Source organism: Aethalodelphis obliquidens, unplaced genomic scaffold, assembly GCF_003676395.1.
Source record: "Aethalodelphis obliquidens isolate GAN/ISIS:26980383/991018 unplaced genomic scaffold, ASM367639v1 scaffold72, whole genome shotgun sequence".
Classification (NCBI taxonomy): domain Eukaryota; kingdom Metazoa; phylum Chordata; class Mammalia; order Artiodactyla; family Delphinidae; genus Aethalodelphis; species Aethalodelphis obliquidens.
The window spans coordinates 5,909,221-5,935,085 of NW_020838016.1; the positions used below are offsets into that span (position 1 = coordinate 5,909,221).

A 25,865-nucleotide genomic window follows, 5' to 3' on the forward strand; every position below is an offset into this window, starting at 1 on the left:
GGTATCCCTGTAATACTTTTGTTCCTGCATTTTTGGCTCCATACTCTTTGATAACCTTTGCATGTGACAGTGCATTTGTAAGCATCACTTTCCATGGAGAGAATAGAAGGATAATAGAATCTTTCCTCTAGTGTGGTCGATTGAATTTTTTTCTCCAACATTTTATTATGAAAAATTTTTGTTTGTTTGGAGAGGGAGGTGTCAGGGTGCCGAGGATGGGCAGGGACTGCAGGGTGGATTTCTGCTTTCATGCCTCATCCCGGGAGTGCAGTGGTCATGCTGGTTGTTGTGGACAAAGCCCAGCTCTGGGCAGGGAGCCAGCAGCACCCCACCCCCTGCCCCCTGCCTGCAAGACCCCTGCTGACCCAGTCTTCTGGCATCTCTTCCAGTGCCCCAGGATCAACGGCATCAAGGTGCACACTAACAAGTGCAACCGGAGACAGGTGGTCCTGGACCTGCAGATCTGGTGAGCCCTCGTGCCCCTGGGGCCAGGTGTGGAGGGCGGGGGAACACTGTGGGAACAGCCAGGTTGAAGATGGAGTTGCAGGGAAACACTCATTTGGGGTGTGAAAGCCCCTCACAGCACATATGCCCCTTCATCCCCCTGGGCTGGAGCACAAGGTCCCTGCTGGGATGGGGAGGAGTGGCAAGAGAACGGATGGTCCCAGGGGAGCCACTACTGTCTGAGCCCTCAGCCCAGGCCTGGCTTCTCCCATAGACCAGGCACCAGGCGTGTTTTGGGTACCAAGGCCTGGGCAACAGAGCTTTCTTGGAGGCCAGGTCACCTGGAGGGTCAGACCAGCTGTCTCAGAGAGGATGTAGCAAGAGAAAGCAAGTGTGACGAGAAAATGTGGGGACTTGTGGTGCAACCCAGGGAGCTCCGAGCACAGGCTGTGAAAGGCCAGCAGGAGAACTGGGCTCTGTGGTACCTCAGAAAAACTAAAGGATGCAAGGACACACAGGTGACTTGTTCAGTGTGTCGGGCAGGGGCAACCCTTTTGAATGAGGTTTGTAATAGGCTTGAGTTAGAGAGAATGGAGAGTCAATCCAGGAAGTCTTCCTGGAGGTGGTGGGATTTGAACTGTGCTTAAAGGACCAAGGATAAACTCCTGAGGTTCCAGAAGGTTGCCATTCACTTCCAGTGCCTCTGTATTTCCTGTCCTTAGTCCAGAGGCTGGCGCTGAGAACACGTTGGGAAGACAGGAGGCAACTCCAGAACACCCATCACTATATGGGGGCTGGTCTCAAGTGTGTTGAGATGGTAATGGCAATTGGGCCCTCCTGGCCCCAAGGCTCTGCCACAAGATCCTGTGTGAATAGTTGGGGCACGTCAAGGTCATCTAGCCCACGCGCCCAGCTTTCCAGTCATCTCAGGGAGCCCCTGGGGTCCCTGGGTTCCCCCTGCCCTTCCAGGGGACACTCAGCATTTCTGTGACGTCTGGCTCCTCTGCCTGTGCCATGCAGATATTTGATGGCCACCCTGTCCCTCTGCATCTCCTTCAGTCTTTTGATGGGGTCTCTGCTCTCTACTTTCAAGGGCACCCATTCTGGGCTTCCTGTGCCCATCACATGGCAGGAGTTGTCAGCTGAACTCAGGCTTCTGAGAACTTGTTACTGTGCCCACCTCACCACCCCCAGCAACAGCCTGCATGAATGGTGGATGGAGGCTGCGGGGCTGCTCTGTGTCCCTGGGGAAGAGGCCTGGGTAGAGATGGGGCAGAGGCATAGCAGTGTGTGCACCCAGACCCCCTCCTTCGCATCTGCGGGGTGTCGTGGGGCGAAGTGGTGCCCAGAGGTCTCTGCCCTCGTGGGCAGAGGGGGGATGCACGTGGGACCTCTGGGTGTGGGGACCCCGGGGGCTGCCTTGGGGGGTCTGGGCAGTGTCTGCGCAGAGCTGAGAAAAGCCGAGGCTGTCAGGGAGTCCACATCCAGGTGATGCAGGGCTCAGGCTTGGCCATCTGGGCTTGGGCTGGGCTGCACTGGGCAAGTCTCCCAACCTCTCCTGAGTCGTGGACCTGCCCCTCCTCTCTACCTTCCTTCTCCCTCCCCACTTTCAGCTACATCGGGGACTGTGAGATCAGCGTGGAGCTGCAGAAGCTACAGGCTGGTGTGAATGGGATCCAGGTGGGTGGAGCCCGGCGTGACTGCCTCCAGGTTGTGGGTCAAGGCAGGGGAAGCGGGCTTATGCTGGAGGAGGCTGCAGCGGGGGTGTTGACACCAAGCACAGAGGCTAGTACCAATCAAGGGATTCCAGGTCCGAGATCATAGGGCCAGGAAGTGGTGGCTGGGTTTCACCACCCCGCCGCTCAGGACAGCCCCACATCTGCCTCTGTTCATCAAACCCCCCTGCCAGAGAGGCTTCGACTGCCCTGGGAAGTGAGAGGCTCTCTTTATTAAACGGTGCAGAGCCGATGCTGAGAAACTGAGGTGGAAGGAGGAGATAGAGCTATTTTATGGTAGGAGTAGAGGAGCTGAGCTGGAGCTGGAAAGCACTCCTGGGTCCCGACCATGGTCAAGGCTGCAGCCCCCAGGCAGCAAGGCAGTGGGGGGCAGTGGGGGCCAGCTTGTGGCCCTTGGAAACCGGCAGAGGGGTGGAAGCTGCACGCTGGCTTCTTTTCCCCAAGTGTGGTCCCTGCTGTGACGGCAGGTGGCCCTGACATCTGGGGATGGCTTGGGCATGAAGGAGCAGAGCAGGTGCGGGAGGAAGGGCGGCTGAGGTTCCTCCCGGCCCTCTGTGCCATCCAGCTGCAGGGCACGCTGCGGCTCATCCTGGAGCCCCTCCTGGTGGACAAGCCCTTCGTGGGAGCTGTGACCATGTTCTTCCTTCAAAAGCCGGTGAGTCCCCAGGACGAGGCGGGCTTGCCGCTCCCTGTGGGCCGGCGCTCGCCCACTGGGCCCAGGTACTGGGTTTGAGCCCAAGAACGCTGCCGAAGCCCACCTGGACCCCCCATCTCATGTGCTCCCTAAGGCGGCCTGAGGTGCTCGACTCTGCTCTCCCCGAGCCCAGGAAACAGCCTGGAGAAGTGGCTGAGGTCACAGAGAGGAGGCTGTAACTCAGAGCCCTCGGATGCCAGGCTGGCCTGTGGCCGTGCCCTCGGGCTGCTCCTGTGGTCCCGGCAGAAGCAGCCCTCCTGACAGCCCTGGTCCTGAGCAGGACTGGGAGGCGCCGTCACCCGCCTCGCCCCCCGCAGAGGGCACCGCCCCCCAGTCGGCTGAATTCTCCATGGGGGCGGGGGCGGGGGCGGGGGCAGGGCCCTTGGCAGAGGGTTCTCAGCCTGGGCTTCTGGTTCCTTCCAGCCTAACGGCCTCCCTCTGCCCCTGCAGCACCTGCAGATCAACTGGACAGGCCTGACCAACCTGCTGGATGTGCCAGGAATCAGGTAAGTGCCTGTGCGAACCGCCAGGCAGGCCCGAGGTGGGGCCCTCCGGGCCGTGCAGCCAGTGATGGGAACCACACCGTGGCTGTGCCCTCCCTCTCCCTCTCTGCACGAGGAGAGGGGTGGGCAGCTGCCCCCTCCCGGGGGATAGCATTGGTGTGTTTGGAGTGACACCATCAGGTGAGATGTCCTAGAGGAGGCCCCGTGGGCTAATGAGGGGCGAGTGCAGGCTCTGGACCCAGGCCAGCCAGACCAGCCTCCTGGCCCCCCCTCAGCCACTGTGTGCCTTTGGACAAGTGACTTCACCTCTCTGGGCTCTTCCTCAGTAAATAGGGAGCCTGGTTCCTCTGTCTTGAGGCCCCTGGGAGAACAGTCAGGTACGTGTGGTGCTGGCACAGCGGGTGTGGATACACACGAGTGTCCTCCTTGTCCACATCCACTCCCTCCCCGACCCAAGTGTGTGTGAGAAGCCCAAGTGGCTCCCGCCCAGACACAGACACTGGCATGGGAGGGGGCAGCTGTCACAGCAGAGGCCAGTGAGGAGGAGCTGGTCTGGGCAACCCACCTTCCTGGGGCCAGTGTGGTGCTGTGCTCAGAGCCTCAGGCCCCTGAGAGGAGCAGAGAAGGGCTCCAGCCCCGTGTGGACACACCTCCCAGGAGGGAGGGACAGTGGACCATCCAGGGTAGCCCCTGGCTGGCTTGCCAGGCCCAGCAGCTGTCCCCACCTGCAGGGAGGACCACTCACTCCCTCACTGGGGACATTCCCACTGATCTTCACCCCCTGGGCACAGAGAATCCAGTCATGCATTCTTTCACTTAGAAGATATTTCCTGAGCACCTACTGCGTGCCGGCCCACTGCCCCTGTCTCCCTCTACTGGCGAGATAGAGTCAGGCAATAAAGAAGGAGGATTTCAAGGTGATGTCAGAGAGTAGAAGGGCTACAACAGTGAACACGTACCTGGCATTTACTGGGCACTAAGCACTGTTCTCAGCACTTCACACGTATTAACTCATCCTCATAACAACCCCAGGAAGTAGGCATAATTATCCCCATTTTAGAGATGAGGAAACTAAGGTCTGGAGAGATCAGCAGCTTTCCAAGGTCACGCAGCTTGTGGGTGACAGAGCCAAGATTCTAACCCAGGATCCATGTCCTCGTTCTTGGCTACCATGCTGTGATGCCTCAGAGAACAAAGCAGGATTGGGGTGGCTGAGGGGCGGTCAAAGTGTACACCCTACATCCGCCCCCTGACCCCCCATCCAGGCAGGCTGGGGTCAGGGCTGCTCTGTCCCGAGATGGGCCCACCTGTCCCCAAGCTCTGCTCCTGGTTCCAGCTCCAGGGATGGGCGGACAGGCAGGCGGCCTGGGGGAGGTGGTGCCGCCCTCCACAGCTTTGCATGCCCACTGTCCCCAGTGAGGTGTCAGACAGCCTGCTGGAGGACCTCATCGCTGCCCACCTGGTGCTGCCCAACCGTGTGACTGTGCCCGTGAAGAAGGGGCTGGACCTGACCAAGCTGCGCTTCCCTCTGCCCTGCGTGAGTACCCGCACGGGCTGCAGAGCGCTGGGCCCAGAGCTGAGGGACAGACGGGCCAGGGAGATGCACCCTCAGATGGCGATGCTCACTTCCGCCCTATGAGGGCCTGGCATCCTATTTTATGGGGCAAAGACTGAGTCTCAGGAAGGTTGAATGACTTGCCCAAAGTCACCCATCTTGGGAGGGAAAAAGCCCAGGGAGCATTCCTTCCTGGATCCTGGTCCCCCCATGCGGCCTGTGTTGGGGACTGTGGGCAGTCACACTCGCTCCCGGGAAACTCCAGGAGCCTCCCATTCTCCCTTCAGGGACAGGAGGCTCCCATTCCATCCTTTGGTGGCAGGAAGAACGCTTACGTCTTCTGGGAAGGAGCCAGGACGTGGGGCTTCCTTGGGTGCTCAGCCCCACTGCCCCCGCCCGTCCTGGGAGCTCAGAAGGCCCCTGAGGAGGGGGCCAGCCCTCAGCGCTGTCCTCAGGAGGACAGCCGCATGGCCTCCCTGCAGAAGGTGCCCTGGCCATGGGGCTGGGAGTCAGGGCCTCAGGAGAGGGGAGAGTGCCTATTTTTACCATCAGAGCCAGGTGTGAGGCATCAGGCCACACAGGGGTGACGCATGGCCCTTACCCCACACTGTGCATCTAGCAGTCTCAGTACAGCACCGTCACCTACATCATAGCTACTGCAGACATTCTGTCCTTAGGGCATATCCCACTAGAGATGTACTGTCAAGTGGCTACAATTTAAACTCACTTGGAATAGTTCCTCTCTGTGTGTCTGTGACAACTGGCCGTGAATATTTACATTGATTTGTTTCCTTCCTCTTTCTGTTTCTAGAGTTTAATTTTTACCTTAACTTCCTTTTACAATCATGTAAAATATTTGCACACTTCTAAAGGCCAGTGTGAAAAACAAACTGTACTTTAAGGAGTCTAGCTTCGACCACCTAGTCCCTCCTCCTCCAGTATTTTTCATTATTTGTTTCCTAATATGAGCACATACACGTATGATCGCTGTGGGTACGCATCTGATTACACGCATAGTCCCCCTTTCTTGGATGGACGGCAGCAGGCCACAGCTCTCCTCACCTTGCTGTCATCATGCATGTGTCATGAGGGTCACCCCATGACAGTGTGGTACGTGGTACTCCACCACGTGAATGTACCGCATCTATTCAACCAGTTCTCTACTGATGGATGGCTGAGCTGTGTCTGGTCTTCTGTTATTTCCAATTATGCTGTCATGAAGAGCCTTGTCCATATCTTTTCATGTTTGCCAGTATGTCTTTAGGATAGATTTCTAGACGTGGGATTGCTGGGTCAAAGGGCAAATGCACATGTATTTACTGATATTTAAAAGAAATAGTTCTAGGCCAGAGGCCTACTGGCCCCCTGAACTGTGTTTTTCCTGGTTCTTGTGCTCTGTTCTGACTTGAGACATAGCCTAGGGTGTTGGGAGTGGGGTGATTCAGTGCTGGGGCCTTTACGAGCCCAGGGACCGACTGCCGCAGCAGGCAGCGGCCACAGGGGTGTGTACACCTGGGTAGTGGGAAGAAATGACACCGGGCCTCAGTCTACGTGTAAGCTAGAGAGGGGCTGGAACGCAGGAGGAAAGCCGCTCGGGTGGCGTGGCAGTTGGCACAGGACGAGGAAGTGGCCGCGGTGGAATGGGCCCTTCACGGGGCAGGCTGGAGGCACGGAGGGGTGGGAGGGCCGGGAATGTGGCCGGGCATCGTGGTGCAGTGGACAGAGCCCTGGGCCCTGCTGTCCCTTGCTGCGTGGCCCTGGCCAAGAGGCTGTCGTCTCTGGCTTCTGTCTCCCTGTCCAGAGATGGGGAGGGTAAGGTGGGGCTGGGGTGATAGCTGATGGCTTGGGCTCTGATGTCGGGGGCTTTGAGGGCCCTAGAAACAGCTGTGAGGCCCGGGCTGGGGCATTTTCCAGGGAGTGATCAGAGCCCACTTGCTGGAGGGAGAAAAGCTGGCCCAGAAGGACAACTTCCTAGGACTCCGAGGCAAGTCAGACCCCTACGCCAAGGTGAGCATCGGCCTGCAGCATTTCCGGAGCAGGACCATCTATAAGAACCTGAACCCCACCTGGAACGAGGTGTTTGAGGTGAGGCTCTCCTTAGCGGCTCCCAGCTGCTCTCCATGCCCTCCAGGGCTCCACTCTGGGTGGTTCTGTCCCAAACAAGGGAGGGCCCTACCTTCACGGTCCTCACACACCCACGGGCAACACAGCCACAGGCGTGGCCCTTGGGAACAGGCTTCCAGAGATGGGCTGCTCTGGCCCCTGATGGAGGGCCAGCCTATTGACAGATTCCTACGTCCCTTCCCAACCAGAGCCGACTTTGTTGGAAGTTTTCAAATCAAATCAAAGAACATCAGGGGCAGTCCTGCCCCAGTCCTCTCAGCCTTCCCTCCCAGAGCCAGACACCGGGAGCCTGAAGTTCTGCCTTAAGTCCAGCCACAACCCTTACCGTGGGAAGGGCAGGCCCGCAGCCTGTTTGAGTGCTGCAGTCTGGAAGCAGCAAGCCCCGGGCAGAAAACACAGCAGCCAGCATCCCGAGCACCCACCCTGCCCACGGGCTTGCACAAGCTGCCTCTAGTCCTCCGCACCCCGCGGGAGAGGGCATCACTCCCTTCTTACAGGTGCGGTTCTCCAGGCACTGAGAAGGGCAGGACCTGCCCGGGGCTCCGAGCTGGCAGGTGGCAGAGCTGGAACCTGGCTCCCCTGGGGTCGTGCTTGAGGTCTGCTTCATCAGCCGTTGTGGCCTGCAGGTCAAGTCACCTCTCTTTCCTTCCAGTTCATAGTGTATGAAGTCCCTGGGCAGGACCTGGTGGTGGACCTGTACGATGAGGACCCTGACAAGGATGACTTCTTGGGCAGGTGAGGAGGAAGGCCATGCTGGGCCTGGGGGCGCAGGGCTCTAGGCCTTGAGGCACAGGTACCCCTGCTTCCACCGCCCTCGCTGCACTCTGACGTGGTGACTGTACCAGGCAACCAGTCCCATCGTTCTGCACCGCTGCCACAAACCTCCCCCCAGACACCTCCCGAGTGCCCAGCCCTGAGCGCCAGCCCTCTGGGGGTACATGGAGGGCCCCCACGTTTGTGTACCGTGGGCTCTGCTTTCTGTGCTCCTCATAATGCACCCAGAGTCCCCGTTTGGAGCAGTGGGCGGGGCCAAGGCTGGCACGGATGGCCAGGCCCCCGGTACCCAGGAACCGTCTGCTCACTCTGAGCTGGCACTTGGCTCCCCTGGGGTCATGCCTGAGGTCTGCTGCATCAGCCGCTGTGGCCTGCAGGTCAAGTCACCTCTCTCTCCTTCCAGTTCAGAGGAACACAGAGCCTCAGGGCTGAGAGAGGATTGAAATGACCGGCGTGGGGCTGGCTATCAAAACTCTAAATTTACATGTGTTTTGGTCCAGCCACCCCAATTCCAGGCATCTCCTATAAAAGCATTATACCTGAAATGTTTATCTGTGGTGACAAACCAAAAAAGCTGGAAACGTGATTGTCCAGAGTCAGAGGACGCCTGAATGTTTCAACAAATTTGTCACTGCCAAACTACAGAATATCCCGCAGCTTTTAAAAATGATGAGTAGGATCTATGTATGTTGACCTCGAGGATATTCAGTTCTATCTAGGGAAGTAGGGGAAGCAGTTGGGAGTGACCTGAGCAGTTGATACAACTTTCCGGGGAGGATGGACACGTACGTGTGTTCGCATGTGCTCGTGTGGACGCTACACCGCTGCTCATCTCAGAGGCTGGGGTTAGGAGGCAGCAGAAAAGAGAATTTTACCCAAATCTTCTTACTCCTAAAATTTTTAGCTTGTTTCTGTGAACAGGTGATTAAAAAAAATAGAAACAAAACAAAATGGGAGGGGAACAATCTGACCACCCGAGAAATAGCTCACCACCACGTTAGTTATTTTTAATTTCTCATCTTAATGAAAGGAGTTGTGAGAAAGGAGTTGTGATTTTTGTAATGTTGCAGATTAGAAGTGTGTCTTGTGGTTCGTGGTTTAGGTAACTGATTTCAAGTGTGTTTTGAGCTCAAGCACATTTCTAACAGTTACATGGAATTAATTCCCCTCTGGCTCTCAGGACGCTCCAGTTGGGCTTGGGTCGGGCGAGGCGGAAGGCACGCCATGAATGTGTTACCGCCTCTCACACACATGCCAACTATACGTAGCCCCTGGAGGGCATCTGGGCCAGTTTTGGAAAGGGAGGGGCATTTCTGGTTATTACAGTGACTGCGGGAGGTGGTGCCACTGGCATTTAGAGGACACACGGCAGAGAGGCTAAATTCCTGCAATGCATGGGCAGTTCTGCACAGTGAAGACTCATCCCAGCCCAAATACCAATAGCACCCTCATTGAGCAATCCTGAGCCAGTGTGTCCAGCAGTGTCTGCTTGTCCCCTCTGGGATCAGAGCCACCTGCCTGCCCGGGCAGCATGCCCAGTGGGAGCAGCCCCGATGGTTAGACAGTCCTTCCTTTGCTTGAGCTCAAAGTGGTCTCCCATTCATTCTTGGGATGAATAAGGTCCTCCGTCTTGAGAGTCCCACTCAGATATTTCAAAATAGATTTCAGAGTGGGCCTCCACGCCCGCTGCTTGTTGCTGCCTCTGGGCTGGGCTGACTTTCCGCTCCCTGTGTATTCCAGCCTACAGATCTGCCTCGGGGACGTCATGACCAACAGAGTGGTGGATGAGGTAGAGTTGGTGCCTGCAAACCCCTCTTTGTGGACAGCATCATTTCCATCCCAAAGTGTAGTACTTCTGTCCTTCCATAACCACCTCTCCTAGTCTTGAGCCTACCCTGTCTGGGCTGGTTCACCTCTTCCCTGACGCCCCTATTAGGGCCCTACTGGGTCCCAGAACTGAGCTGCCTGGAGAGTCAGTAGCGTCCCACTGGCCCTTTCCCCAAGCTCTCCTCCCCCTCCCCCTCCCCCTGCAGTGGTTTGTCCTGAAAGACACAACGAGCGGGCAGCTGCACCTGAGGCTGGAGTGGCTTTCACTGATCACAGACCCGGAAGCTGTGATAGAGGTGAGTGCGGGCTGTCGTGCTCCCTGGCAGAAGCGGGGAGGGGGGAACTTGTGGCAGGTCTGGTCCATGTGAGAGCTGTGCGGGGAGGCAGGGAGGGAGCTAGAGAGCTGAAGCCACAGATCTTGCCCACAGAGTCCTCCAGCCAGCCCCACCTTCTGGGGAGCATGTCCCTCAGCCCTCATCTCCACAAAGGGCGGATGGGATCCTTAAAAGCTCTGTTAGTGCCCATCAGCCCAGTTCATAGGGAAGTCCACTGGTTCTGACTTGAGTCTGTCATGCTGCAGTTGTATTTTCAGCCTCAGCAAGGAGCTAGGTTGTGAGGGAAGGTATGGCCAGTCTGGAGGGCAAGGGCTGGCTCTTCAGGCATGAAGAGGCTTCTCCTAAACCAGTCTGTGTCTCCTGATGCTGGGGGCACCTAGTGAGGGTTTGTGTCTGTTTGTAGGACCATGGTAGTTTTTCCACTGCCATTCTCGTGGTCTTCTTGGAGAGCGCCTGCAACCTGCCGGTGAGTGGTGACACAGCCAGAGTGTCACACACACCCTGCCTTGTGCCCATCACTTTCAAATGTCCACGTGTTGCTCATTCACCCTGTTCTCGTGCTGCAGAGAAACCCTTTTGACTACCTAAATGGTGAATATCAAGCCAAAAAGCTCTCCAAATGTGCCAGGGTAAGTGTGGGTGTGAAAGCAAGTCACACAGCTCCTTTTCCCCAGAGTAACCACAGCCCCGCGTCTGCTGGGCGGTGCTGTGCACACACAGCCCGGGGCCAGTGAGCGCCGCCGTTCACTGAGCCTGCAGCCAGCCAGGCTCCGGGCTTGGCAGCTCATCCCCACACCTGCTATGCCTGAGTCCCATGGTGGCCGTGCATCCATTTTATTGCCATTTTAAAAACAGGACCCGGAAAGCCAAGTGCTTGTGCCACACAGCTAAGGGGGAGCCAGAACTCAATTGCACCCTGTCTCCACAGCTCTAGGGAACAAGGGCCTGTGCCCAGCCAGGCCTCCCATCTTTAACTTGGAAGCTTCCCCTGGGGTCAACCCCGTCTAGGTGCTGGCACAGTGATGGCAGCCGGGGCTCCTGGGAGCACCAGGGGAGCCTTCTCTCAAAGGGAAGTGGTTGGGTGGCCTCAGGTCCCACCGATGCTCCTGAGGGTTGAGAGGCAGGGTCTCAAGTTGGCACTGGGGGTGCCACCTCCATTTTGTGAATTTGTCCCCTCACAGAATAAAGTCAGCAGAGACCCTTCTTCCTATGTCAAGCTATCTGTAGGCAAGAAGACACACCTGAGCAAGGTAAGACAGCTTGGCGTGCAGCCGAGGACTAAGGAAATGGGCGGGTACCCCAACACTTCCGGGAGAGAAGCAAAAGGGAATTCGCTTACACTGAATGCCTAGTAGGTGCTGGCACACGTTAGGCACTTTATATTACTCTGTCTTCAAAATAACCTCACGAGATAGTTTCACAGTTCAAGAATCTGGAGGCCAGAGATCAGTGACTCGCCTAAGGGCTAGAAAGCAGAAGAACTAGGGTTCAAGCTTAGGCATGGCTCTACGCCTATGTCCTTTCCCCCACCCCCAGCAGCAAAAGTCCCCCTGGAAGTGAGCTCTAATGCTGGTAGGATTTCAGCCCCTGTGAGATTTCCTGGCAAACTCTCCTTGCCTTCGAGTCTGACTGCCCTGCCCTAGTGCCTCCCACGAGCTGTAGCTTGTGCCATACCTGGGCGGACACAGAGAAGGCTCCCAATGGCACCAGGGGGCCAGAATGAGAGCAGAGGGTGCCGGTACCCTGCTCTGCCCAACTTGACCCTTCAGTGATCTCTCCCTCTCCTGTCCCCAGACCTGTCGCCACAGCAAGGACCCTGTGTGGAGCCAGGTGTTCTCCTTCTTTGTACGCAACGTGGCCGCTGAACAGCTGCATCTGAAGGTTTGCTTGAAGTTGGGCTCTTGGAACACAGCTAAGAGGTGTCTAAGCTAGGAGGGGTAGGGGGCTTGAGCAGGCTGCCCCGGCAGTAAAGCCAGGAGAGGATACTAAGGGCCCACATCTTCGTGAGCCTGGTGACCAAGGTCATTGGTAGGAGGTTGTGGAAGGACAAACCCTCAAGTCCCTTGGTGCTCCCTGCCAGTCTCTCCAGTTATTACCTAGCACCCAGCATGGCCTGGGTTGGAATCTACTCAGGACATTAATGATGATGTACTTTTTTAAAAAAAGATCTGTGGGCGAGAGAGATCTTCTTTACACCTGAGCAAACAGAGGCTCAAACAATGACTTGTCCAAGATCTCATGACCAACAAGTAGTAGAACTGGGGTCTCTGGGGACCCTCAGACCTGTCTGGAAGTCCCATCATAGAGCAGCACAGCTCATCAGTCCCTAAAGCCCTGATGGTCCCAGGCATTTGACAGACTTGCCTCATACAGATCACAGTTGCCTCTACCCTGAGTCACTCTCTTGCCCTGACTGAAGGCAGGGACCAGGCCTGGTCCCATTTCCAGTTTTCAGGAAAGGACCAGAGGCCAAAAGAAACACAGAACATACTTACTGAAGTGAACTCAGTCTTGGCTGGAGCCCAGAGAGTAGTCTGGTGAGGGTGGGACTTCGTTATCCTCTTGTTTTGTGACTGGCCCACTGCCCAGGTGCTTGATGATGACCGAGAATGTGCTCTAGGAGTGCTGGAGTTCCCCCTGTGCCAGATTCTCCCCTATGCAGACCTTACCCTCGAGCAGCGCTTCCAGCTGGACCACTCAGGCCTGGACAGCCTTATCTCCATGAGGCTGGTGCTTCGGGTAAACCTCTCCCCTTTTCCCCCAGGGGAGGCAGGGGGTGGTCTGCCCCAGCACTAAGTATCTGCACTGTGTCGGGAAGAAGCTAGGAGATGGATTCATATTTTTTATCAATTTCAGAATATCGTCAGCCATTTTCTCTTCAACTATTGCCTCTCCTAATCTTTTAATCCCTCCTTCTACAATTCCTTCTATTATGTTGGACCTTCTCATCATCTCCATGGCTTACCCTGATCTCACCTTCATATTTTCCATCTCTTTATCTCTTGGTGCTACCTTCGAATTTCCTCAGACCTGTCTTCCAGACCACTAATTCTTTCTTTGGCTATGCCTAATCTGCTGTTTAACCTGTTCACAGTTTTTGTTTCAAAGGCTATTCTTCATCTTTCACTTTATCTTTTCCAAATCTACAATGTCTTTTCTTTGTTGTGTTTTATTATCTTCTCATGATTCTACCCCATCTTTAATCATTTGAAAATACTTAAAATGTATGTTAATTCTATTATCTGAAGATCTTGGTAGATAAATTTTGATGTCTGTTGTGTCTGCTGATGCTTTTTCATGGTGACTCATTTCTACATTTGGTAACTTGGGTTGCAGGCATATGTTGTGTTGCCTTTGTGACCTGGATTGAGGTTGTTCACGTCCAAGGAAGTTCTGCTTTGGCTGCAACCAAGCACCTCAGGAACATTACACACCTGAGTCCACTTTTATGTTAATTTTCAAACTTTGGGTTTCAAAACCCCACGGTAGTATAAATATGAACCCAAAATTTATAGGAGACAGGCTATAAGGTGCCATATTCTCATGAAAGACTTTATTTCCCCCAACCAGAGTACAGGCTGAGATAGATATATTTCTTGTCGTCAATCTTTGCTGGTGGGTGAAATGTTTATTTATCCTAGACTACTTTTTCACTAAAGATATCCCACCTTCATGGGTCCTACTCTGACCCTAGATCTCTTCTCCAAACCCCTTGGATTCCATGGTTGATAAATGACCCTGGGAAAATTAACCTTTATTTTTCAGTTTTCTCTCTCTCTCTCTCTTCTTTAACCTAGGGATTTTCCTTACTTTCTTGTGAGTTTGACTATGCATTTAGAAGTATGTTTGTTTCATTTTTATTGAGCATTCCTAACAGGAGGTTTTTCAGAATATTTTGATCGCCTTATTGCTGGAAATGGAAGTTCCTAGGAAGAGTCTTAATGACTGATGGGAAAAGGGGAAGGAGAGACACAATGGCTGAGGTTTGAAACTTTGGTGCTACAAGCACAGGGGTGTGTCTGGACAGGAAACACATTTTAGGGAAAGCAATGGTAAATAAGGTGACAGCTAGAAATGACCATATCCAGAAGGCAGCTGGTGATCTATATGAAGGTTAAGGTGAGGGAGTCCTCTGCACCGAGGGGAAGTGCATGCTGTGAGAATTGGCCAGGTCTCCAGCATCCAGTACCAGTGGATAGAGAAAAGGGATCAGAACTGAGTCTTCATGAAGACTGGTGAGGCAGGAGAAAGGGAAAAGACAGAAGGTCTGGTCAGAGTGAGTCAGAGGCAGAGAGGTTAAGGAAGATATGGTCTAGGGGTAAAAAGATATGGTCTGGGGGTAAAAATCCATTGGATTGGGGAGTCAGAAAGGAACTGAGTTTTGAGAAAACTGTTCCTTCCAGAAAAGAGAAGGAACCATTTCCCAGAGGTAGGTAAGAGCAGAGGGGGAGAGAGTGGTAGTGGTGTGCCCAGCCCATAAACCACCCTGTCATCTGCTTACAGTTCCTGCACTTGGAAGAACGAGAGCTGGGAAGCCCATACACAGGACCTGAAGCCCTAAAGAAAGGCCCTCTGCTCATTAAGAAGGCTGCCACCAACCAGGGCTCCAGAGCCCCACCGCAGGGAGAGGGCCCTGCAGATTTGCCATGCCCTCCAGACCCTGCTTCTGATATCAAGCAAGCCTCCAAAAGTACCACAGCCACCACCAGTGCCACCATTGCTGCCACCAAGCCCTCACTTCAAGAGATGGGCCCAGAGCCCAAAGGCAAGGACAGAGCCAGAGGGTTCTGTGCACCCAAGGGGGAGAAGACGAGTGTGTCCACCATCTTCCTGGCTGTCCCAGGCCCCCACTCTCCAGGGCCCATCAAGTCACCCATGAAATGCCCTTCCTCCCTATTCGCACAGCCGCCCAAGAGGCTGGCTCCCAGCATGTCCTCGCTCAACTCCCTGGCCTCTTCCTGCTTTGACCTGACAGATGTCAGCCTCAACACTGAGTACGCACCTCTCTGCTTAATCTTTTCTAAAATGACCTGCATGAAAAATACCTCCCCGGATGGAAAAGTAGATATGAACTTACTTTTCTGTGCAAGTTCTGGTTTTTCACAAAATGGCTTCATAAGAGGCAGCATGGTGAGATAGAAAGAACACAGGCTGGGGGGAGAGAAAGCACGTGTGCATGTGCCAAAAAGTCTCATGTGGCTCTAGCTACACACCAACTATAAAATAGATGTTGGACTTCAGTTGTTAAGGTTCCTTACAGCAGAAGCATACCCTGAATTCTAAAGAGTTATTTATACTGGGATGATATGGAAAGCTTAGAATGTGGAATTATATAAGCAGTGGCTGCCATTTATTAACTGTTGACTCTGGGCTTAGCATGTTATTTAATTTGATCTTCACAATAACCCTACAAGATAGAACTTACTATCATAAAGGTCGAATAACTCACCCAAGGTTCCACAAGAAATCATAGTATAAAGGCAGATTCTGCTCCAGGGTTCTTCCTACTGTGCCATGCTTTTCCTACTGTGAAACAGGATAATTTTACATGAATGCTGGATAGAACTGACTTCCAACTAAAAGGAACCTTACTGAGAATTATTTTATTAACTTACATACTTCTTGGGGGTGCGGGGAGAGGTCAGCACTTGTAATGGCAAGAGAAATGACAAAGCCTTTCTTTACAGAGACGGGGATCTCAGGCATCAGGGGCTGGGTGAGATTCAGCTCACGGTGCGCTATGTGTGTCTGCAGCACTGTCTCAGCGTGCTAATCAACGGCTGCAGGTAAAGGGATGCTAGGGCCAGGAAAAGTTCTTTGAGAGCATCAGGTGACCAAAATCAGAGTGGGGGCACTTGGAGCAGTGGCAGGGGCAGGCAGCCCCAAGGCAGACAAGGTAGACATTTGGAAGGAACGAGGTCTGAAGGCCTGCATGCTGTAACAGATCCTCAGTGGTGCTGAGGGGCTCCAGAGCCAAGGGCTTTGCTCAGACACAACCACTGCAAAATTGTCTGGGGTGGTTTGGAGCCAGGACATTTTCTCAAGTGAGAATCTTCAACTTCCTTTAGATGGAATGGTACTTGGCTCTACACCCAACTTTACAAAATGCATGTTTACAAAACCATGCACCTGATATCCTCTGAATTCTGCAGACTTTTGCTTTTTTTGGTCTAGACTGCAGGGCATTTTTATCCTCAAGGCCATCTAAAGCTGTATAGATAGTACAGCTTTCTCTAAATGAGTACTTTCAGTATTTCAAAACCAGAGGCCTTTTTTCTTTAATGTCTTTGAAACCAAATCAGAAACCTGATGCCCTGTACCAGCAGTGGAGCTGATCCCTACGTCCGTGTCTACCTGTTGCCAGAAAGGAGGTGGGCAAGTCGTAAGAAGACCTCAGTGAAGCGGAAGACCCTGGATCCCCTGTTTGATGAGAGGTAAGTGGCCCAGGTGGCCTACCTAGAGTGCCTCAGCCGCTCGAGTATTTGCTGAGGACCTCCCGTGTACCTGGCAGCTGCCAGCTTCTGGGAAGGGCTGGGGTTGAACAGGACTACACAGTCCATGCTTTCATAAAGCTTCTATACTTCAGTGAGAGAAAAGGACTGCCAGGGAAGCTTAGCAAAACAGCTACCCACTTTCTTGTCCACAGGGACTAAAGTGCTCCTGATTATGAAATGTTCCATACTCTTTCTCTTTAAATGAAGCCGCTTTGGCAGTAAAAGGATTTGAATCTGGTCAAATATATTTTCTTTCGATCAAAAATAAACGTACCTTGAACCTAAGGACCTAAAATTTCCTCCAAAGCTCCAGGCTCTTTGGCCTGTCTTCCCACCCACAACAAAGCACAGGTGGCAGGTAGAACAGATATCCTCCCCTCGCGTGTCCACCCATGTCCTTGGGGACAAACCAGTAGACAGAGTCTAATCACATTTCTTGCTTTTGATGGGTCTGTGGTGGCAAGTCTTAACCTTAATATTCTAATTCTTGATTTCAAGTTGATCACAAGGTATGGAAGCCAGAATCTCATCATTGCTTCCTTTTGCTGTGGGATCCTAAGAGAAGACATTGCTAGCCAGCCTAGGAAGATACATCTAATAATGTTGGTTTCCTCTTATCTTGGTCAATAACTACTCATTTTAAAAAGAGTTGTACTGAGTCCTTTATGGGCCATGTCTAACGACTGATATATTCCTTCAAAAGCTACCTTCTGAGTTCACCGATACCATGAAAGAGTGGGGGAGAGAGAATATATTCATTGAGTATTTATTGAACACTCTACATACCAGGCACCATCCTATATTCTACAGCCACACAGGTGAAAGGTGTTGCCTTCAGAGAGCTCTGACACAATTATAAAAGGATGTCAAAATTGTTATGTGGGAACACAGGAGATTGACTTTTGTGACAAACCTAATCTGTTAGTAATTCTCTCTCAAAATTGTAACAGCAAGATATGCCTGGATTATCTACGAGGCAGACTTGGCAACCTCCATCTTAAACGTAAACCTAGAAGTAAGGAGTTCAGAGGTCTCTTGTTGAGTACATGATTCATACCATATACATTATAATTAAAATCTCTAAAGTTAACGACAAGGAGAAAATCTTAAAAACAGCAAAAGAAAAACAAGTAGTTACATTACAGGGAGCCCCGCTATAAGACCATCAGCAGAAACTTTGCAGGCCAGAATGGAGTAGCACAATAGTCAAAGTGCTCAAAGGAAAACACTTCCAACCAAAAATACTCTACCAGGGAAAGTTATCATTCAGAATTGAAGGAGAGTTTTCCAGACAAGCAAAAGCTAAAGGAGTTCACCATCACTAAACCAGCTTACAAGAGATTTCTTTAAGCTTCTCTTGTTGAGCACAGGCTCTAGGTGTGCGGGCTTAGTAATTGTGGCGCACGGGCTTTTAGTTGCTCTGCGGCATGTGGGATCTTCCCGGACCAGGGCTCAAACCTGTGTCCCCTGCATTGGCAGGTGGATTCTTAACCACTGTGCCACCAGGGAAGCCCCTAAAATGCATTCACACTTAAGTTACCAACTTAAAATAGACTGTTGGAAGTTGTCATATGTAAGCATAATGGTAAGCACAAAGCAAAAACCTATAGTAGGTACACAAATGATAAAGAAAAAGGAACCTAAGCATACCACTAGTCATCAAAGCACAAAGGGAGCAAGAGAAGAAAAAAGGAACAGAGAGGATCTACAAAACAGCCAGTAAAAAATTAATAAAATAGCAATAAGTACATACCTGTCAATAATTACTTTAAATGTAAATGGACTAATTCTCCAATCAAAAGAGAGTGGCTAAGTGGATTAAAAAAAAAAAAAAACAAGACCCATCTACATGCTGCCTACAAGAGACTCACTTCAGATTGAAAGATGCAGACAGACAGAAAGTGAAGGATGGAAAAAGATATTCCACGCAAATAAAAACTGAAAGAAAGCCAGGGTGTTGCTATACTTATATTAGACAAAACAGACTTTAAAACAAAGACTGTAATAAAAGACAAGGGCATTACATAATGATAAAGGGGTCAATCCAACAAGAGGATATAGTATTTGTAAATATTTATGTACCCAACATAAGAGCACCTAAATACATAAAGCAAATATTCACAGACCTAAAGGGAGACATAGACAGCAATAAAATAATAATAGTAGGGTACTTTAATACCCTACTTTCATCAAAGGATAGATTATCCAGACAAATTCAATAAGGAAGCATTAGCTGTATACGACATGTTAGACCAGATGAACTTAACAGATATACAAAGAAGAGTCCATCCCAAAGCAGCAGAATACACATTCTTCTCAAGTGCACATAGAACATTCTCCAGGATAGATCATATACTAGGCTGCCACAAACAAGTCTTAATAAATTTAAGAAGATTGAAATCATATCAAGAAATCAAGAGAAATCAAAAAATACCTTCAGACAAAGAAAATGGAAATGTAACATAACAAAATTTATGGGATGCAGCAAAAGCAGTTCTAAGAAGGAATTTCATAGCAATAAATGCATATATCATAAACAAGAAAAGTAAGAAATAAGAAAAATCTCAAATAAACAACCTAACTTTACACCTCAAGGAATAAGAAAAAGAAGAATAAAGTCCAAAGTCAGCAGAAGGAAGGAAATAAAGTTCAGAATGGAAATAGAGACTAAAAAGACAATAGAAAAAAATCAATGAAACTTAGAGCTGGTTCTTTGAAAAGATAAACAAAATTGATAAACCTTTAGCTAGACTCACCAAGAAAAAAAGAGGACATAAAAGAGGAAAGAGGAACTGTAAAATTGATACCACAGAAATACAAAGGATAAGAGACTACTATGAATAGTTATATGCCAACAAATTAGATAACCTAGAAGAAAAGGATATATTCCTAGAAAGATACAACCTACCAAGACTGTGTAATGAAGAAAAAGAAAATCTGAACAGACTGATTACTAGTAAGAAGTTTGAATCAATAATCAAAAATCTCCCAACAAACAGGTCCAGGACCACACAACTTCACTAGTGAATTCTACCAAATATTCAGAGAAGAATTAACACCAGCCATCCCCAGACTCTTCCAAAATATAGAAAAGGGAACAGTTGCAAAACTCATTTTACAAGACAAGCACTACCCTCAGACAAGGATGCCCACTCTTACCAGGTTTAAACATAGTATTGGAAGTCCTAGCCACAGCAATCAGACAAGGGAAAAAAAAAAAAAGGAATCCAAAGAGAGAAGTAAAACTGTCACTGTTTAAAGATGACATGATGCTTTATAAAGAAAATGCTAAAGATGTCACCAAAAACCTATTAGAACTAATAAATGAATTCAGTAACATTGCAGGATACAAAATTAATATACAGAAATCTGTTGCATTTCTATACACTAACAACAAACTATCAGAGAAATTAAGAAAATCCATTTATAATTGCATCAAAAATAAAATATCTAGGAGTAAATCTAACTGAGGAGGTAAGAGACCTGTGCTCTGAAAACTGTAAGACGCTGATGAAAGAAATCGAAGACAACACAAACAGATGGAAAAGTATATCATGCTCATGAACTGGAAGAATTAATAATGTTAAACATTATTATTTCTGAGCTGTCTATTCGGTCCCATTGATCTGTCTCTTTTTATGCCAGAACCATACTGTTTTGATTATTATAACTTTGTAATATAGTTTGATGCCTGGAGGCATCAGGGAGCATGATGCCTCCAGCTTTGTTCATCTTTCTCAAGATTACTTTGGCTCTTTGGTGGTGCCATGCAAATTTTAGGATTGTTTGTTCTATTTCTGTGACAAATGCCATTGGAATTTTGATTGCATTGAATCTGTAGATTGCTTTTGTCCACACATGTATAGCTGATTAACTTATGGCAAAGGAGCCAAGAATGTATAACGGGGGAAAGCACAGTCTCTTCAATAAGTGGTGTTAGGAAAATTGGACAGCCACATGCAACAGAATAAAATTCAACCACTATCTTATACTAGACACAAAAATTAACTCAAAATGGACTAGAGACTTGAAAGTAAGAGCTGAAACTCTGAAACTCTTAGAAGTGAACATAGGTGGGTTAAGCTCATTGACATCAGTCTTGGCAATGGTTTTTTGGATTTGACACCAAAACCAAAGGCGACTAAAGCAAAAATAAACAAGTGAGACTACATGAGACTACATTAAACTAAAAGGCTTCTGAACAGCAAAGGAAACCATCAACAAAATGAAAAGACAACCTACCGGGGCTTCCCTGGTGGCGCAGTGGTTGAGAGTCCGCCTGCCGATGCAGGGGACGCGGGTTCATGCCCCGGTCCAGGAAGATCCCACATGCCGCGGAGCGGCTGGGCCCGTGAGCCATGGCTGCTGAGCCTGCGCGTCCGGAGCCTGTGCTCCGCAACGGGAGAGGCCACAACAGTGAGAGGCCCGCGTACCGCAAAAAAAAAAAAAAAAAAAAAAGACAACCTACCGAATGGAAGAACATACTTTCAGATAATATATTGGAAAAGTAGTTAATATCCAAAATCTATAAAGAACTCATAGAACTCAATAGCAAAAAAATCAAACAATCTGATTAAAAAATGGGCAGAGGCTCTGAATAGACATTGTTCCAAAGAAGACATACAATTGGTCAGTAGGTATATGAAAAGATGCTCAACATCATTAATCATCAGGGAAATGCAAATCAAAACCACAATGAAATATCACCTCACACCTGTCAGAATGGCTATTATCAAAAAGAAATAACAAGTGTTGGTGAGGATGTGGAGAAAAGGGAACCCTTAGGCACAGCTGGTGGGAACGTAAATTGGGGCAGCTGCTATGGAAAACAGCATGGACGTTCCTCAAAAAATCAAAAATAGAACTACCATACAATGCAGCAATTCCATTTCTGGGTATTCATCCAAATAAAACAACACTAATTCAAAATGATATATGTACCCCCATGTTCACTGTGGCATTATTTACAATAGCCAAGACATGGAAACAACCTAAATGTCCACTGATGGATGAATGGATTTTTTAAAATGTGGTGTGTGTGTGTATGTGTGTGTGTGTGTGTGTGTGTGTGTGTGTATATGTATATATGTATATATATGTATATATATGTGTGTATATATATGTGTGTGTATATATATATATACCATAGAATATTATTTACTCATGAAAAAGAATGAAATCTTGCCATTTGAAACAACATGGATAGACCTTGAGGGCATTATGCTAAGTTAAATAAGGCAGAAAAAGATAATTACTTATGATCTCACTTATATGTGGAATCTAAAAATGCCAAAAACCAACCAAACAACAAAACCCAAGCTTATGGATATAGAGAACATATTGGTGGTTGCCAGAGTTGGTGGTTGGGGTGTGTGTAAAATAGATGACTGGTCAAAAGGTACAAATTTCCAGTTATAAAATGAATATTCATGGAGTTATAATGTACAGCACGGTGACTATAGTTAATAATACTGTATTACATACTGAAAGTAGCTAGGAGAGTGGATCTTGAAAGTTCTCATCACAAGAAAAAAATTTTTTTGTAACTATGTATGGTGATAGATGGTAATTAGACTGATCATTTCACAACACATCCAAATCACATCATTATGGTAAACATGAAACCAATAATGCTATGTCACTTATATCTCAATTTAAAAAATTAAAAGCTATTATGGGATTATATTGAATCATGTGTGTCAAACTTTTCAAAAGTGTGAAGCACTATAGAATTTAAAGAATCTTTCACTCAATTAAAAAAATTTGAAGACTTTTTTTTTTTTAAAACCAGAAATGTAAGGAGTCCAGAGGCATCTTATGAGTACACGACAAAGCTTGTATACTAAGATTCCTCTGCCTTACTCCACAGGCGTAAGTGGGAAAAGACCACTGTTTTCCATGCAATTCCAGCAAACCTAATTATTCAGCATCCTAGCCCTTAGCTGGCACTGTTCTGAGAGAGAAGGGGCAGCCGAAAGAGTGACAACCAGAGTAGAGTCAGAGAAGGAAAGAAGCAAACCCCAAAGCACAATAGTTCAAGGAACTTCTCAGAGAAGCAAACAGCCTCTTGACACTTCCAAGGTTTGTGAATATAACACAGGACAGTGATTATCTATCATAATGATGCACTGAGTATCTGCTGTAAGCCAGTACTGTTCTAGATGCTCTTCTCTATAGTCTATATCTTCTGTTTTAAAGGTAGGCAAACGGATGAAACACTTGAGATTTTCAGTGAAAATGATTAAAATATATAAATCGCATTTCCTGACTTTTTGCTCCTTAAAGATTTGAATTTTTTGTTCCCTTGGATGAAGTAAAGAAGAGGTCACTAGACATCGCAGTGAAAAACAGTAGGCCACTTGGCTCACACAGAAGGAAGGAGCTAGGAAAAGTAAGTACAAAAGGGACTTTTGTCATTCTTTCCCTCCTGGTGGCTAACTGGAGTTCACTGGTGGAACACACCCTTGCAGAAATTCTGATGGGATCATCTGGCTATTACCAGAACTGACTTCAAGGAAGGTATAGCCTCATTGGGAGGCTTTTTGTTTTGTGTCTTTTTAAAAAATACTCTTGAAACTGAAGTATATAAATTAATATAATAAACCCTATTTTAACAAACTTGAATATCCAAGTTCATCGCTACACAAGTATTTGAACTTCTACTATGGTATTAAGTATTGTTTTGATAAATACAGCATTGTGTGAAGCTTGGATCTCATTATGTCAAGATTTTTGTGGTGAATGGGATTTTACTTAAAGTTAGAAGTAAAGGAAATATAATCCTCAGGAAGATGCCAAGGAGAGACAAAAAAGAATATTTGTACACTCTGTAGTTGTTGTATTTTAATAAACACCTCTTATACTCATTTTTAAAAGCCCACTTCTGTGAAGTAGGTGATGATATCCCCATTTTTACTACTGAGGAAACTATGGTGTCTTGCTTAAAATTCTGGATCAGTTCATGAGTAAAGGCAAGCTGTTCTCTCTAAAACATTCATAAATAAATTCCTGAGGTACAACTGCAAACAGCAATTCACCTCTTCCCAGGACACTGAGGTCAGTGTCAGTACTGTCCTTCTGGAGAGGTTCTGTATTGAAATCCAAAGGAAAAAGAGCTCCTGCTCAGAACTCAAGGAGGCCCTTTTTATGATCAATTTCATTTATCCCAATATGTTTCCATTTAATGCAGTTTTGGGGAAGGGAACTGATTATTTGTGTTTGTTTAGGTACTGATTGACTTATCAAAAGAAGATCTGAATAAGGGCTTCTCACAGTGGTAAGTAAGCCCTTTCATTTGATCAAATTAAATTTGCTACTCAAGACATTGTCTCAGACAGTTGCCCATATTCTCTCTCCAAAGTTCTTCCCTTTTCAGTACATATCAGCTCCTTTGTTTATAAAGGAGACATTATCACCTTAAGGCTTTACTGCCTACAGATTTCACTTACCTAAAGGACCTCTGTAAGCCCTAGTCTTAACCCTGGCCAGCCAACTTACAGAGGTGAGTTCTGCTGGTCCCACAGAGGCCCAGGTAGGGTAGATTAGGCCACCTGTCCTGATGTTGCCACAGCACACTCTCAATACTAACACAAGTCCAAACTCAACTATCTTACAGGTATGAGCTGACTCCAGATGGCCAGCCCAGAAGTTGATGATGAACAACAACATCTTTATTTTTTAAATGTGTACATATGTATATTTTGTAACTTAAATCAGAACAGCCATTTGAAAAAAATACATACATATACATACACACACACACACACACACACATTCTTGTGTGCAGTATAACTGCATGACTGGATAGTATTAGGAAGAGGTAAACACATGTAAAAGCAAGAACTACTCTTTCTTGATTGGATTTAATTGTTTAAATCCATAAACAAGCAGCGTATTTGTGCCTAACAAATTATCAGAACCTCAGTGGTGAATTTTCACTGACATAGGACTCGCGTGAATGTATGCACCAAAAGGGTCCTGTCTCAGACACAGAGGGTGAGGGAGGTCTGTTTGTGAAGCAGCTATCAGTATTCCTGGGCAGTGACTGACCAAGGGAGGAGGCTTCTTTTATGGGACTAAAAAGTGATCCACCAAAAAGTGCCAAGAGCTAACTCTATCTAAGCCCTGCTGGCTGCCACCTCTGGTACTTCTCTGCCTGGAGGTTCGTTCATGTATCTGATTTGGAACTAAAATGTACTTTCCTGATGGCAACAATGTTAGTGATAGTACTCCAGTATGGGATGGCCTGGGACCAAACTCCAGCATTTGGCATTATTTCCATAGGAAAATGTAAGAAAAGTTTCAAACCCAGGTCTACGTCTGCACTCCCATAGAGCACTGGAGGCTGCTGCCGAGTGTCAGTGCCAGAGAACAAGGGGCTTTCTGTATCTCTCTCAGATAGGTTTGGGAATTCTGCTCCACTCTTCTAAGAGAGGGCTGGTTCACCTAAACAACATGTTAAAAGCAAAATATGTAAATTGTATATTTAAACAAGTGCCTCTTCTGCATTTCAGACTTTATAAAACCACACATTCTTGTCCTTTCTCACGCTCCTAGAGCTGTTGTCGAGTCACATCCTCTTCACTTATCTACGCAGGCAGTACCCCCTGCCATCAGTTTCCTCTCCCTACCACTGCTTTCACTGCCACTTTTCTGAAGAATGGTAACATCTTAAAACAAAGTTTTTGTCATTTTACTCTCACTTATAAATTATTATTTCCTGCTTTCTACAAAATTCAAGCCCACTCCTTGTGTTTCAGACCTAACATAATCAGGTCTCCAGTTTTCTGCTACCTTATTCATGTGCAGATGCTCTGTTCCAGAACAGTCCATATATATCCTGTCTACTAATCCTACTTACCTCTTAGAGGCCTATGTCAAACCCACCTCCTCCATTAAGCCACCCCACGCTGACAGGGCCTCTCCCCCCTACCTAGGGCAGCGGTCCCCAACTTTTTTGGCACCAGGGACCGGTTTCGTAGAAGATAATTTTTCCACAGACTGGGGCGGGGAAGGGAATGGTTTGGGGATGATTCAAGCACATTATATTTATTGTGCACTTTATTTCTATTATTATTACACTGTAATATATAATGAAATAATTATACAACTCACCATAATGCAGAATCAGTGGGGCCCTGAGCTTGTTTTCACTTGCCACTCACTGATAGGGTTTTTTGTTGTTGTTGTTGCAAATGTCAGGTTTATTGTATTCATATTTCTAAATGGATGTTTTTAGACCTTGACCAAAATAGAAAGGGCTGGTTTACATTTAATGCTCCATTTTAAAAAGAAATAGTTAGCAGAAGAACAAATCAGATTGCAGTGGGGTGGAGAATGCATCATAGCTTTACAAAAATAAGAGAGACTACTCTTATCC

General features: G+C 48.3%; 1 protein-coding gene across 4 annotated transcripts in view; it reads left to right on the top strand.

Annotated features, from left to right (window-relative positions):
• The window catches only part of ESYT3 (extended synaptotagmin 3), a 56,029-nt gene extending 30,853 nt beyond the window's left edge, over positions 1 to 25,176 (top strand). The window contains exons 4-23 of one of the 4 annotated variants that reach the window (XM_027091626.1): positions 390 to 466; positions 2,058 to 2,124; positions 2,746 to 2,835; positions 3,325 to 3,380; positions 4,794 to 4,914; positions 6,847 to 7,017; positions 7,709 to 7,791; positions 9,571 to 9,619; positions 9,864 to 9,953; positions 10,396 to 10,458; positions 10,559 to 10,621; positions 11,174 to 11,242; positions 11,787 to 11,873; positions 12,582 to 12,731; positions 14,496 to 14,986; positions 15,680 to 15,778; positions 16,295 to 16,426; positions 22,772 to 22,877; positions 23,713 to 23,762; positions 24,102 to 25,176. In XM_027091626.1, coding sequence (XP_026947427.1) covers positions 390 to 466; positions 2,058 to 2,124; positions 2,746 to 2,835; positions 3,325 to 3,380; positions 4,794 to 4,914; positions 6,847 to 7,017; positions 7,709 to 7,791; positions 9,571 to 9,619; positions 9,864 to 9,953; positions 10,396 to 10,458; positions 10,559 to 10,621; positions 11,174 to 11,242; positions 11,787 to 11,873; positions 12,582 to 12,731; positions 14,496 to 14,986; positions 15,680 to 15,778; positions 16,295 to 16,426; positions 22,772 to 22,877; positions 23,713 to 23,762; positions 24,102 to 24,138 — 2,151 coding nt within the window. In that variant the 3' untranslated portion in view covers positions 24,139 to 25,176. Of the gene's footprint in view, positions 1 to 389; positions 467 to 2,057; positions 2,125 to 2,745; positions 2,836 to 3,324; positions 3,381 to 4,793; positions 4,915 to 6,846; positions 7,018 to 7,708; positions 7,792 to 9,570; positions 9,620 to 9,863; positions 9,954 to 10,395; positions 10,459 to 10,558; positions 10,622 to 11,173; positions 11,243 to 11,786; positions 11,874 to 12,581; positions 12,732 to 14,495; positions 14,987 to 15,679; positions 15,779 to 16,294; positions 16,427 to 22,355; positions 22,568 to 22,771; positions 22,881 to 23,712; positions 23,763 to 24,101 lie in introns of those variants that run through there. The other 3 variants (XR_003429708.1, XM_027091627.1, XM_027091628.1) reach the window with 3 other exon arrangements.
• Positions 25,177 to 25,865: the final 689 nt, after the last annotated feature.